Genomic DNA, 13329 nt, shown 5'->3' on the forward strand with positions numbered 1-13329 from the left:
ACATTTTTCAAACAATGAACGCAGAGGTTTGCTTGAACAAGCCTATGCATATGGGTATGGATGAACAGTCAGGTAGATAGATGGGTGGACCCTCCCCAATAGGCTCTAGTGAAATGTGTCTTCAAAAGGCATGTGATAAGCACAGAGAAGCCATCTGTAAAGAAGTAAGGGGATAGTCCTAGATAATCTGCATACTATATGGTGGTAATATTGACAGCTACCAGTACTCAGTCTTCATTTATCCACTGCATTCTCAGTGAATATAGCAATCCCCAACCTAACTCAACCCCAGGCCTGCCAGATTTTGGATTTAGGTTTCATTGCTCACCTTTTCCAAATACGAGCTTAAGGAAAGTTGCAAACAGAAGAGTGGAGTAGCAGCCCAATGGTTAGTGTAGCAGGCTTTGGTCCTGGTGACCTGGGTTCAATTCCTACTGCAGTTCCTTTTGACCTTGGGCAAGTCACTTAACCCTCCATTGCCCCAGGTACAAAACTTAGATGGTGAGCCCTCTAGGGACAGAGAAAAGTACCGCATATAATGTGTACAGCGATGCGTACGTCTAGTAGCACTATAGAAATGATTAGTAGTAGTAGCAGTTGTACAGTTGTGTACCAAAGCTTAGCCATCCTTGGTCAAATTGTATGTTTCAATGAATTCCTAAATGATCAGAAGCTGGCAACTTCTACATTGTACAAAATTAAAGACAACTTTGTTCTGCAGTTTTTAATTCTAAACTACTATTTATTTGTAGATTTTAATAGATGGAAATAATAAAAAAAGTGAAATATTCTATTCCATCTACTCTGTCTCGGTCTTATATACCGCTCATTGTTCCAACAAGGATTCATGGCGGTTAACAAAAGGAAGATGATCCTCTGCATAGGAGGAAGTTACAAAGATGATCTTAAACTATCTAAACATCCGATTTCTCAACTTACTTATCAAATAAGAAATCTTCCTAAAAAGAACATAAGATGGTAAACTCTTCAAAGACTTATGCAACTTATTCCAAAATCATGCCCCCTCGAGTATTGATCTTAGCCGCACATCTTATATGGTAGGGTAGTGCAGGTTAAGAGTTCGGTAGAAGCACAAACTTCTACCAAAAGAAGGAATCTCAGTTTTACAAGTCCTCCTGAATTTAGACCAAAGATTGATTTAAAAACTAGACAAATTATTTTAAATCTAATTTGCTGATGTACCATTAGCCAGCAAAGGTTTTTCATAAAGGATGAAAAACTGTCAAAACAACCCAATACAAATATCAGCCTGCAGCTGTATTCTATAATAACTGTAAACGATTATGTAACTTATGAGAAATCTGACAATATAAAGAGTTACAGTAATCGAGGAAAGTTTGGACACCCTTACAGTCACTTAAGATTTATTACTAATTTTTAAAGTTGTTAATAAGGCCCAAAAGGTTAGTGATTTGTTAGTCCTTCAATTGGTCAGATGAGGACAATTGCATGGTAGATGAAATACTCTGACCCTTCTAGCCTTTCATTTGTGATTATTGCTCTGTCTATTTTCTGTGAGCTATAGCTAAAGGGCCTGATATTCAGCCGGCGGCAATCAGCATTTTGCAAACTGTTAAATCAGTGTTAAACCTGGAAATTTAATGCAAGGCCATGTCTGGGCACCAGCAGTGAATTTCCGGGTGTGTGAACAGGCGATGTAACCAGCCAGGAGCTGTTTCTGGCCAGTTACATCACATTGAATGTTGGGCCAAAAGAAAATTGATGATTGGATAGCTTTATACTAATTGAAATTATTTCTTCAGTTATTAAAACTTGTTGCATTACAAAGTTCCACGGAAAAAAGTTTCTTTTCCACAATATCTCATGTCCTCTAATTTTCACTTTGTTCCCTTTCTTAGGAAATCCCCAAAAGGATTTGGAAATTCAATGCCACAATGAGGACGTACACGCAGAGGTTGTCCACTGTGTTTTTCATATATTTGGTCTGCTGTGTCGTAGCTTTTAAAGCAGCTAAAAATCCAAGTCCTGTAATTCCATTCCTCAATGCAAACTATGACAGCCACCCTATGCTCTACTTTTCTAATCAAGACATAAAGGAGCTACGACTTAATGCAGAGGGCACTCATCAGCATATTACGGCTCGCATAACTCAGGCTGCAGACGCTATGCTGGCAAATCCTGGTGAATATCTTCCTCCCTGGGACCCCAAGGACTTCAGTGCTCGATGGAATGAAATTTATGGCAACAACCTGGGTGCTCTGGCAATGTTCTGCATCTTGTATCCTGAGAACACCAAAGCTCTGAACTTGACCAAGGAGTATATGGAAAGGATGGCAGCTCAGCCTAGCTGGTAAATTTGGGGTTTTGTTTTTTTAGGGACCTTTTTATTTATTTATTTATTTATTGCATTTGTACCCCACATTATCCCACCTTTTTGCAGGCTCAATGTGGCTTACAGGGTGTAATTTGGTATTATCGTTACATAGAGTTGGATACTTTTCAACAAAGTAGGTTAGATTTTGTAGTTACCATGCCTTAACACAATAATTATCATCCAGTAAGTGGCCCAGCATGTCCTTTGCAGGTCTTGTGTTAAAATGTCCATTAGTACATGGTACCCTAGTTATAATTAGCGCAGATGTACTTAGCGTCTTCTGTTAAGGACACACGAAGTGGACCTACGCTAACTGCACAGTTGTTGGTTATTAAGCTGTGCCATGTGCTAACTGCAGTATACTCTCTGTGCCCTATCCAGTTACTGCCCTTTAACACAAAATGCCCTTACCGCGCTAGCTATTGAAATAATGCAAAACCAGTTACTGTGCTTGTGCAGTAGCAGTTCATGCACACCAGCTGCCAAATATACTTAAGTTAAAGGGTTCCTAAGTATTAAAACATTCTTTCTGTATTACAGAGGATAATGTAATAAAATGTCTAAGGGCCTTTTATAAAATTAGGTCATGCTTAAAAGTAGATGCACAAATGATAGAATTACTATTGCAACATCATCTATTCAGGTTTACCTCATTCTGCTCTTCAGAAACTTCAAACGTTACAGGACATGGCTATAAGATTACTCTGTCACACTACACTGGTGGCTTCGATCACACATCCCCCTTACTTAAAACAACATCACTGGCTCCCTATAGAATTTTGAAAAATCACTCTGTTGACTTTCAAGGCTTTTAGATACCAGACTATCTGTAAAGTCTTACTATTCCCTACTCACCAGCAAGAGTCCTCCATTCTTTAAACGACCATTGTCCCATCCTGCTAGGTCCAAAACTTGCCCAGCTAGAAACAGACATGGTGCCTTTTCATTTTTATCTCTCCCCATATTTGGAACTCTTTGCCTCTTTCTCTTTGTGGTGAACCATCCCTTAAAAACTTTAAGGTAAACCTTAAAGCCTGGATTTTCAGACAAGCTTTTGGGGATCAGGATTAGCTGGAACTTACTGCCTGGGTGGTTTTGGGTGGACATGGCACTCTCCCCGGAGAAGGTGGGAGAATATACAGATGGGCTACAAGTCCTCTACAGTACCTGGAAGACTGCTGGTGAAAGCTCTAGGCACCTGGAACAGAGGCCCGGGGTGGTTCGTGGTCAACCTGGGACGACATGCAGATGGACTGCAAGTCCTCCACAGCACCTGGAAGGCAGCTGGTGGAAGCACCAGGCACCAGGAGTGGAGGCCCTGGGTGGTTCGTGGTGGGCCTGGGAGGATACGCAGATGGTGGAAGCACTAGGCAGCTGGAGCAGAGGACCTGTAAGGTTTGGGGTGGACCTGGAAGTCACCCTGGAGAAGGCTAGGAGGATATGCAGATGGGCTGCAAGTCCTCTATAGCACCTGGAAGGCAGCTGGTGGAAGTGCTAGGCACCTGGAGCTGAGGCCCTAGGTGGTTTGTGGTGGACCTTGGAGTCACCCTAGAGAAAGCTGGGAGGATATGCAGATGGGATGCAAGTCCTGCACTGCACCTGGGAGGCAGCTGGTGGAAGTGCTAGGCACCTGCAGTGGAGGCCCTAGGTCAGTGATGGCGAACCTATGGCACACGTGCCAGAGAGGGCACGCAGAGCCCTCTCTGTTGGCACGCGCGCTGCCTGTTGCCTCAGCCCGTTCCAGCCCTCCCTCCCTCCCACCCACCCGTCGTCAAGCATTCCTTCCTCCCTCTCTCCCACCCGGCACCAGCCCGCCCGACCTCCATCCCTCCCTCCGAGCACAAAATTTAAAGTCTTCCCTTTTCGGGGTTAAGGCAACGTCAGCAGTAGCAGTGAAAAGCGTGCTACTGGTTCGGCTTGCCTTCAGCCTTCCATCTCTCAAACTCTGGTCCCACCCTAACAGGAAATGAGGGCGGGACCAGAGTTTGAGAGACGGAAGGCTGAAGGCACGCCGAACCAGCAGCACGCTTTTCACTGTTACTGCTGACGCCGCCTTAATCCCAACAAGGGAAGACTTTTAAATTTCGTGCTCGAAAGGAGGGATGGAGGCCGGGCGGGCTGGTGCTTGGGAGGGAGGCCTGGTGGATGGCCTGGTGCTGGGTGGGTGGCCTGGTGCCTGGTGCTGGGTGGGAGGCCTGGTGCTGGGTGGGTGGGAGTGCCCGGTGGGTCAGAGGCCTGGTGCTTGGTGCTGGGTGGCAGGCCTGGTGCTTGGTGCTGAATGGGAGGCCTGGGTGGGTGTTCTGGTGCTGGCTGGGAGAGAGGGAGGTTTGATGCTGGGTGGCCTGGTGCTGGGTGGGAGGAAGGGAGGCTTGGTGCTGGGTGGCCTGGTGCTGGGTGGGAGGGAGGCCTGCCTGCCTGGTGCTGGGTGGGAGGGAGGCCTGCCGCTGGGAGGGCAGGGGGGAGAGGAGGGTGGCTGGACATGGGTGGCTGGAGGGGAGGGCACGGGGAGAGGAGGGTGGCTGGAGGGGAGGGCAGGGGAGAGAGGAGGGTGGCCGGACATGGGTGGCTGGAGGGGAGGGCAGGGGGAGAGGAGGGTGGCTGGAGGGGAGGGCAGGGGAAAGAGGAGGGTGGCTGGACATGGGCGGCTGGAGGGGAGAGGAGGGTGGCTGGACATTTGTGGCTGGAGAGGAGAGGAGGGTTGCTGGACATGGATGGAGGGCAAGAAATGAAGAAGAAAGGAGGAAAGTAAAGAAATAAATGGAAAGGAAGCCCTGGAAACGGAGTTAAGAGAACAGATAGAGAGCAGCAGAATCAGAGACTGGGACCAATATGGATAGAAAAACAAAGTCACCAGACAACAAAGGTAGAAAACATAATTTTATTTTCATTTTAGTGTTTGGAATATGTCCAATTTGAGAATTTACATCTGCTGTCTTATTTTGCACTGGTATACTGGAGCTGTAATAACTTACAGAAATGATTTATAATGAAAGAGTTATTTTTTTCTCCTATACTAGTATAATATTTTCAATGATGTCTGTTTATATGCGCCATGGCTGGTGTAAGGGGGTGTGGCTATTGCGTGGAGTCATATGTGGTGACCCCACCCATAATGAGTACCGGCACTTCGCGATAAATAATTAGATTTTGGGTTGCTGTTTGGGCACTCGGTCTCTGAAAGGTTCGCCATCATTGTCCTAGATGGTTTGGTGTGGACCTGGGAGTCACCCCAGGATATACAGATGGGCTGCAAGTCCTTCACAGCACCATGTTATGTCCACCAAGCAGAAATGAAGACTAGGTGAAAAGTTTTATATAGAAGATGTGAGTGCAACAAAGTATAACTGGAAAGCAATGAGCACAAACTCTCACAATCTAATCAACAAAGTTCATGATATTCAAGCCCTGAGAACATATTGGGCTATAATCTTTAGGGAGAATATGTGGCATAGCACTATACGGAAAACAATATTAAAGTAGCTGAAATGCAAGGGGCTTAGGGAAAGGAAGAAGCAATATGGATCATCTTGGAAACAGAAGATGAAACCACAGGTGATGCCAAAAGTAAGAAATGAAAGGGGAGACGCTGTTGCTGGGGGATTTCAACCTGTAAAATGCAGATTGGAATGTCCCATCTACAGAATCAGAAGAGAGATTGTTGACTCCGGAGGAAATTGGAAAGTCATGGGATAGGAGGTAATGTTCTATTGTGGATTAAAAACTGGTTAAAGGATAGAAAACAGAGAGTAGGGTTAAATGGTCAGTATTCTCAATGGAGAAGGGTTGTTAGTGGGGTTCCCCAGGGGTCTGTGCTGGGACCTCTGCTTTTTAACATATTTATAAATGTTCTAGAGATGGCAGCGACTGATAAAGGGGATGGAACGCCTCTTGTATGAGGAAAGGTTAAAGAGGTTAGGGCTCTTCAGCTTGGAAAAGAGACTGATGAGGGGAGATATGAATGAGGTCTACAAAATCCTGAGTGGTGTAGAATGAGTAGAAGTAAATCAATTTTTTACTCATTCCAAAAGTACAAAGACTAGGGGACACTTGAGGAAGTTACAAGGAAATACTTTTAAAACAAATAGGAGGAAATATTTTTTCACTGAATGAATAGTTAAACTCTGGAACTCTTTGCCGGAGGTGGAGGTAACAGTGGTTAGCGTATTTGGGTTTAAAAAAGGTTTGGACAAATTCCTGGAGGAAAAGTCCATAGTTTGCTATTGAGACAGACATGGGAAGCAACTGCTTGCCCTGGGAATTGTAGTATGGAGTGTTGCCACAATTTAGGTTTCTGCCAGGTACTTGTGACCTGGCTTGTCCACTGTTTGTAAAACAGGATACTGGGCTAGATGGACCATTGGTCTGACCCATTATGGCTACTCTTATGTTCTTATATTCTTATGTTATGAGTAACTAGTAAGGTAATTAAATTTGCTGATGACACAAAGTTATTCAAAGTTGTTAAATCGCAAGAGAATTGTGAAAAATTGCAAGAGGATCTTACGAGACTGGGAGACTGCACATCCAAATGGCAGATGACGTTTAATGCAAGCAAGTGCAAAGTGATGCATGTGGGAAAGAGGAACCCGAACTATAGCTACATGATGCAAGGTTCCACATTAGGAGTCACCGATCATGAAAAGGATCTAGGAGTCATCATTGACGATACTTTGAAACCCTCCCTATTGGGAGTAGGGGTGGGGATGGGGCATGGGTACATGAGGTGGCATTTATTTTCTCTAGTGCCCACCCATCCATCCTGTTGGTCCACCAAAAAATTGCCTTCTGGCTACACCACTGCACTTTAATAACATAGCACTGTTATAGGAGCCTGAAGTATTTTTTAAAAGCACAATGCCTGTGGAAAAACCCACAGGTTCATACATTAATGATGTATTTTTATTGTTTACTTATATTGAGCTTCTTTTACTAAGGTGAGCTAATGAATTTAGCTTGCGCTAACAATTAGAACGCTCTGAATGCTAAGAAGCTCATAGGAATAAAATGGGCTTCTTAGCACTTACAATACATTAACTGTTAGCGTACATTAATCGTTTACACAGTAAAAGGAACCCATTGCCTGGAGTGGAGGAGTAGCCTAGTAGTTAGTGCAATGGACGTTGATCCTGGGGAACTGGGTTCAATTCCCACTGCAGCTCCTTGTGACTTTGGGCAAGTCACTTAATCCTCCATTGCCCCAGGTACAAATAAGTATCTGTACAGTGGGGGAAATAAGTATTTGATCCCTTGCTGATTTTGTAAGTTTGCCCACTGACAAAGACATGAGCAGCCCATAATTGAAGGGTAGGTTATTGGTAACAGTGAGAGATAGCACATCACAAATTAAATCCGGAAAATCACATTGTGGAAAGTATATGAATTTATTTGCATTCTGCAGAGGGAAATAAGTATTTGATCCCCCACCAACCAGTAAGAGATCTGGCCCCTACAGACCAGGTAGATGCTCCAAATCAACTCGTTACCTGCATGACAGACAGCTGTCGGCAATGGTCACCTGTATGAAAGACACCTGTCCACAGACTCAGTGAATCAGTCAGACTCTAACCTCTACAAAATGGCCAAGAGCAAGGAGCTGTCTAAGGATGTCAGGGACAAGATCATACACCTGCACAAGGCTGGAATGGGCTACAAAACCATCAGTAAGACGCTGGGCGAGAAAGAGACAACTGTTGGTGCCATAGTAAGAAAATGGAAGAAGTACAAAATGACTGTCAATCGACAAAGATCTGGGGCTCCACGCAAAATCTCACCTCGTGGGGTATCCTTGATCATGAGGAAGGTTAGAAATCAGCCTACAACTACAAGGGGGGAACTTGTCAATGATCTCAAGGCAGCTGGGACCACTGTCACCACGAAAACCATTGGTAACACATTACGACATAACGGATTGCAATCCTGCAGTGCCCGCAAGGTCCCCCTGCTCCGGAAGGCACATGTGACGGCCCGTCTGAAGTTTGCCAGTGAACACCTGGATGATGCCGAGAGTGATTGGGAGAAGGTGCTGTGGTCAGATGAGACAAAAATTGAGCTCTTTGGCATGAACTCAACTCGCCGTGTTTGGAGGAAGAGAAATGCTGCCTATGACCCAAAGAACACCGTCCCCACTGTCAAGCATGGAGGTGGAAATGTTATGTTTTGGGGGTGTTTCTCTGCTAAGGGCACAGGACTACTTCACCGCATCAATGGGAGAATGGATGGGGCCATGTACCGTACAATTCTGAGTGACAACCTCCTTCCCTCCGCCAGGGCCTTAAAAATGGGCCGTGGCTGGGTCTTCCAGCACGACAATGACCCAAAACATACAGCCAAGGCAACAAAGGAGTGGCTCAGGAAGAAGCACATTAGGGTCATGGAGTGGCCTAGCCAGTCACCAGACCTTAATCCCATTGAAAACTTATGGAGGGAGCTGAAGCTGCGAGTTGCCAAGCGACAGCCCAGAACTCTTAATGATTTAGAGATGATCTGCAAAGAGGAGTGGACCAAAATTCCTCCTGACATGTGTGCAAACCTCATCATCAACTACAGAAGACGTCTGACCGCTGTGCTTGCCAACAAGGGTTTTGCCACCAAGTATTAGGTCTTGTTTGCCAGAGGGATCAAATACTTATTTCCCTCTGCAGAATGCAAATAAATTCATATACTTTCCACAATGTGATTTTCCGGATTTAATTTGTGATGTGCTATCTCTCACTGTTACCAATAACCTACCCTTCAATTATGGGCTGCTCATGTCTTTGTCAGTGGGCAAACTTACAAAATCAGCAAGGGATCAAATACTTATTTCCCCCACTGTATATACTATATAAACCGCTTTGAATGTAGTAGGAAAAAAAACACGGAAAGACGATATATCAAGTCCCATTAACAAGATTCCATGCACAATCTCAGAGTAGCAATATTCCATGTAGAACCTCAAAGAATAGCAAAATTCCAGAATCCCCAAAAGTAAGAAGTGGAGGAGCAGCCTAGTGGTTAGTGCAGTGGAGCTTGATCCTGGGGACCTGGGTTCAATTCCCACTGCAGCTCCCTGTGACTCTGAGCAACTCACTTAACCCTCCATTGCCCCAGGTACAAATAAGTACCTGTATATACTATGTAAACTACTACTACTACTACTATTTAGCATTTCTATAGCGCTACAAGGCGTATGCAGTGCTGCACAAACATAGAAGAAAGACAGTCCCTGCTCAAAGAGCTATGTAATAAAAGTGAGCCAAGTATAGGACAATCAAGCCATTGTGACATCACTGATGAGGTTGGCTCTTATTGGTGGCCTGAGGCATTATGACATCACAATATTAGCTCTGGTTACAAGAGACTACTACTACTACTACTATTTAGCATTTCTATAGCGCTACAAGGCGTACGCAGCGCTGCACAAACATAGAAGAAAGACAGTCCCTGCTCAAAGAGCTATGTAATAAAAGTGAGCCAAGTATAGGACAATCAAGCCATTGTGACATCACTGATGAGGTTGGCTCTTATTGGTGGTCTGAGGCATTATGACATCACAATATTAGCTCTGGTTACAAGAGACTACTACTACTACTACTACTACTATTTAGCATTTCTATAGCGCTACAAGGCGTACGCAGCGCTGCACAAACATAGAAGAAAGACAGTCCCTGCTCAAAGAGCTATGTAATAAAAGTGAGCCAAGTATAGGACAATCAAGCCATTGTGACATCACTGATGAGGTTGGCTCTTATTGGTGGCCTGAGGCATTATGACATCAGAATATTAGCTCTGATTACAAGAGACTACTACTACTACTATTTAGCATTTCTATAGCGCTACAAGGCATACGCAGCGCTGCACAAACATAGAAGAAAGACAGTCCCTGCTCAAAGAGCTATGTAATAAAAGTGAGCCAAGTATAGGACAATCAAGCCATTGTGACATCACTGATGAGGTTGGCTCTTATTGGTGGACTGAGGCATTATGACATCACAATATTAGCTCTGGTTACAAGAGACTACTACTACTACTATTTAGCATTTCTATAGCGCTACAAGGCGTACGCAGCGCTGCACAAACATAGAAGAAAGACAGTCCCTGCTCAAAGAGCTATGTAATAAAAGTGAGCCAAGTATAGGACAATCAAGCCATTGTGACATCACTGATGAGGTTGGCTCTTATTGGTGGTCTGAGGCATTATGACATCACAATATTAGCTCTGGTTACAAGAGACTACTACTACTACTACTACTACTATTTAGCATTTCTATAGCGCTACAAGGCGTACGCAGCGCTGCACAAACATAGAAGAAAGACAGTCCCTGCTCAAAGAGCTATGTAATAAAAGTGAGCCAAGTATAGGACAATCAAGCCATTGTGACATCACTGATGAGGTTGGCTCTTATTGGTGGTCTGAGGCATTATGACATCACAATATTAGCTCTGGTTACAAGAGACTACTACTACTACTACTACTACTATTAGCATTTCTATAGCGCTACAAGGCGTACGCAGCGCTGCACAAACATAGAAGAAAGACAGTCCCTGCTCAAAGAGCTATGTAATAAAAGTGAGCCAAGTATAGGACAATCAAGCCATTGTGACATCACTGATGAGGTTGGCTCTTATTGGTGGCCTGAGGCATTATGACATCAGAATATTAGCTCTGATTACAAGAGACTACTACTACTACTATTTAGCATTTCTATAGCGCTACAAGGCATACGCAGCGCTGCACAAACATAGAAGAAAGACAGTCCCTGCTCAAAGAGCTATGTAATATAAGTGAGCCAAGTATAGGACAATCAAGCCATTGTGACATCACTGATGAGGTTGGCTCTTATTGGTGGTCTGAGGCATTATGACATCACAATATTAGCTCTGGTTACAAGAGACTACTACTACTACTATTTAGCATTTCTATAGCGCTACAAGGCGTACGCAGCGCTGCACAAACATAGAAGAAAGACAGTCCCTGCTCAAAGAGCTATGTAATAAAAGTGAGCCAAGTATAGGACAATCAAGCCATTGTGACATCACTGATGAGGTTGGCTCTTATTGGTGGCCTGAGGCATTATGACATCAGAATATTAGCTCTGATTACAAGAGACTACTACTACTACTATTTAGCATTTCTATAGCGCTACAAGGCATACGCAGCGCTGCACAAACATAGAAGAAAGACAGTCCCTGCTCAAAGAGCTATGTAATATAAGTGAGCCAAGTATAGGACAATCAAGCCATTGTGACATCACTGATGAGGTTGGCTCTTATTGGTGGTCTGAGGCATTATGACATCACAATATTAGCTCTGGTTACAAGAGACTACTACTACTACTATTTAGCATTTCTATAGCGCTACAAGGCGTACGCAGCGCTGCACAAACATAGAAGAAAGACAGTCCCTGCTCAAAGAGCTATGTAATAAAGTGAGCCAAGTATAGGACAATCAAGCCATTGTGACATCACTGATGAGGTTGGCTCTTATTGGTGGACTGAGGCATTATGACATCACAATATTAGCTCTGGTTACAAGAGACTACTACTACTACTACTATTTAGCATTTCTATAGCGCTACAAGGCGTACGCAGCGCTGCACAAACATAGAAGAAAGACAGTCCCTGCTCAAAGAGCTATGTAATAAAAGTGAGCCAAGTATAGGACAATCAAGCCATTGTGACATCACTGATGAGGTTGGCTCTTATTGGTGGCCTGAGGCATTATGACATCACAATATCACCTCTGATTACAAGAGACTACTACTACTACTACTATTTAGCATTTCTATAGTGCTACAAGGCATACGCAGCGCTGCACAAACATAGAAGAAAGACAGTCCCTGCTCAAAGAGCTTACAATCTAATAGACAAAAAATAAAGTAATCAAATCAATTAATGTGTACAGGAAGGAGAAGAGGAGGGTAGGTGGTTACGAGTCAAAAGTAATGTTAAACCACTTTGAATGTAGATACAAAAACCACAGAAATGCGGTATATCAAGTCCCATTTCCCTCCCCCTCCCCCCCCCCCATATTGTAAATCATTAGAAGACATTGGAGTAAATAAATGATAATCCTCCTGTTTTCTAATTTGAACAAAAATTGCTGAACTGTTTCTTTACCATTAGTTACTACATTAGTTGCAGTCTTTGATTTATTTTTGTAGGCTGGACATTGCAACTGAATTATTGTACCTACTTCTCAGCACAATCTACATTATGGGAACCACTGGTTTTAATCTAGTTGGCACTTGAATATTGCTATCCCAACAGATATCTGAATTACTGCTTTTATCCAATTGGACCTCAATGCTTCCAAGCTTGACTGGTCTCCAAGAGATCACCCTTTGCTCAATGTTTAAAAGAGGGGCCACGCTATTATTGGAGCTAATCTTATCATTGGTCCATTTTCAAAAGGACCCGGTGCTCACCAGTTAATGTAAAAAAAACAAAACAAAAACAAAACCTAGGAGGAAAAACCATTAACCACGGGCCCTACGTCCATAAATATATCCTACTATTGAGAGAACAATACTCAACAAACAAATTAATAGAAATCTGTCACCTGTTGACTTTTCTTATTTTGTTACTATTTTCACTTACTTTCTTATTTGTACCCACATCAGTCAGTAACACTTCTATAGAGAATATTCAAACTTTCTAGTACTTCACAGCTACAAGTACACTTATCTTATTCAGTAGTGCTTCTAATTTCTTTTTAACGTCTCGTTTCGCAAACCATTCTTGCAGCTTCAGGAAGGAAAACTTTCATTCTGCATTATCCTACTTCTCAGCACAATGCTTGTCAAATGATACAAAACCTGCTGCCCCTTTGTGTTGTCTGGTTGTACTATTAGGCAAAATATTTCCCCTATTTTGAGTTCATTGCATTTGCTACCCATTAAATAACAGATGTGGTTAAAAAAAATGCTGCCTGATTTTTCATGCCCTGCAGGGAGACATTCCCTGTTAATTTGAGGGACAACTTGCTGCTTCAA

General features: G+C 43.5%; 1 protein-coding gene across 1 annotated transcript in view; it reads left to right on the plus strand.

Annotated features, from left to right (window-relative positions):
- The first annotated feature begins 1916 nt into the window (after positions 1–1916).
- LOC115464840 (dermatan-sulfate epimerase-like) overlaps positions 1917–13329 on the plus strand; it is a 54183-nt gene continuing 42770 nt past the window's right edge. The window contains exon 1 of the mRNA XM_030195198.1: positions 1917–2332. Within this exon, the coding sequence (XP_030051058.1) occupies positions 1917–2332 (416 nt within the window). The remainder of the gene's footprint in view (positions 2333–13329) is intronic.

This window comes from Microcaecilia unicolor, chromosome 3 (assembly GCF_901765095.1).
Source record: "Microcaecilia unicolor chromosome 3, aMicUni1.1, whole genome shotgun sequence".
Classification (NCBI taxonomy): Eukaryota; Metazoa; Chordata; class Amphibia; order Gymnophiona; family Siphonopidae; genus Microcaecilia; species Microcaecilia unicolor.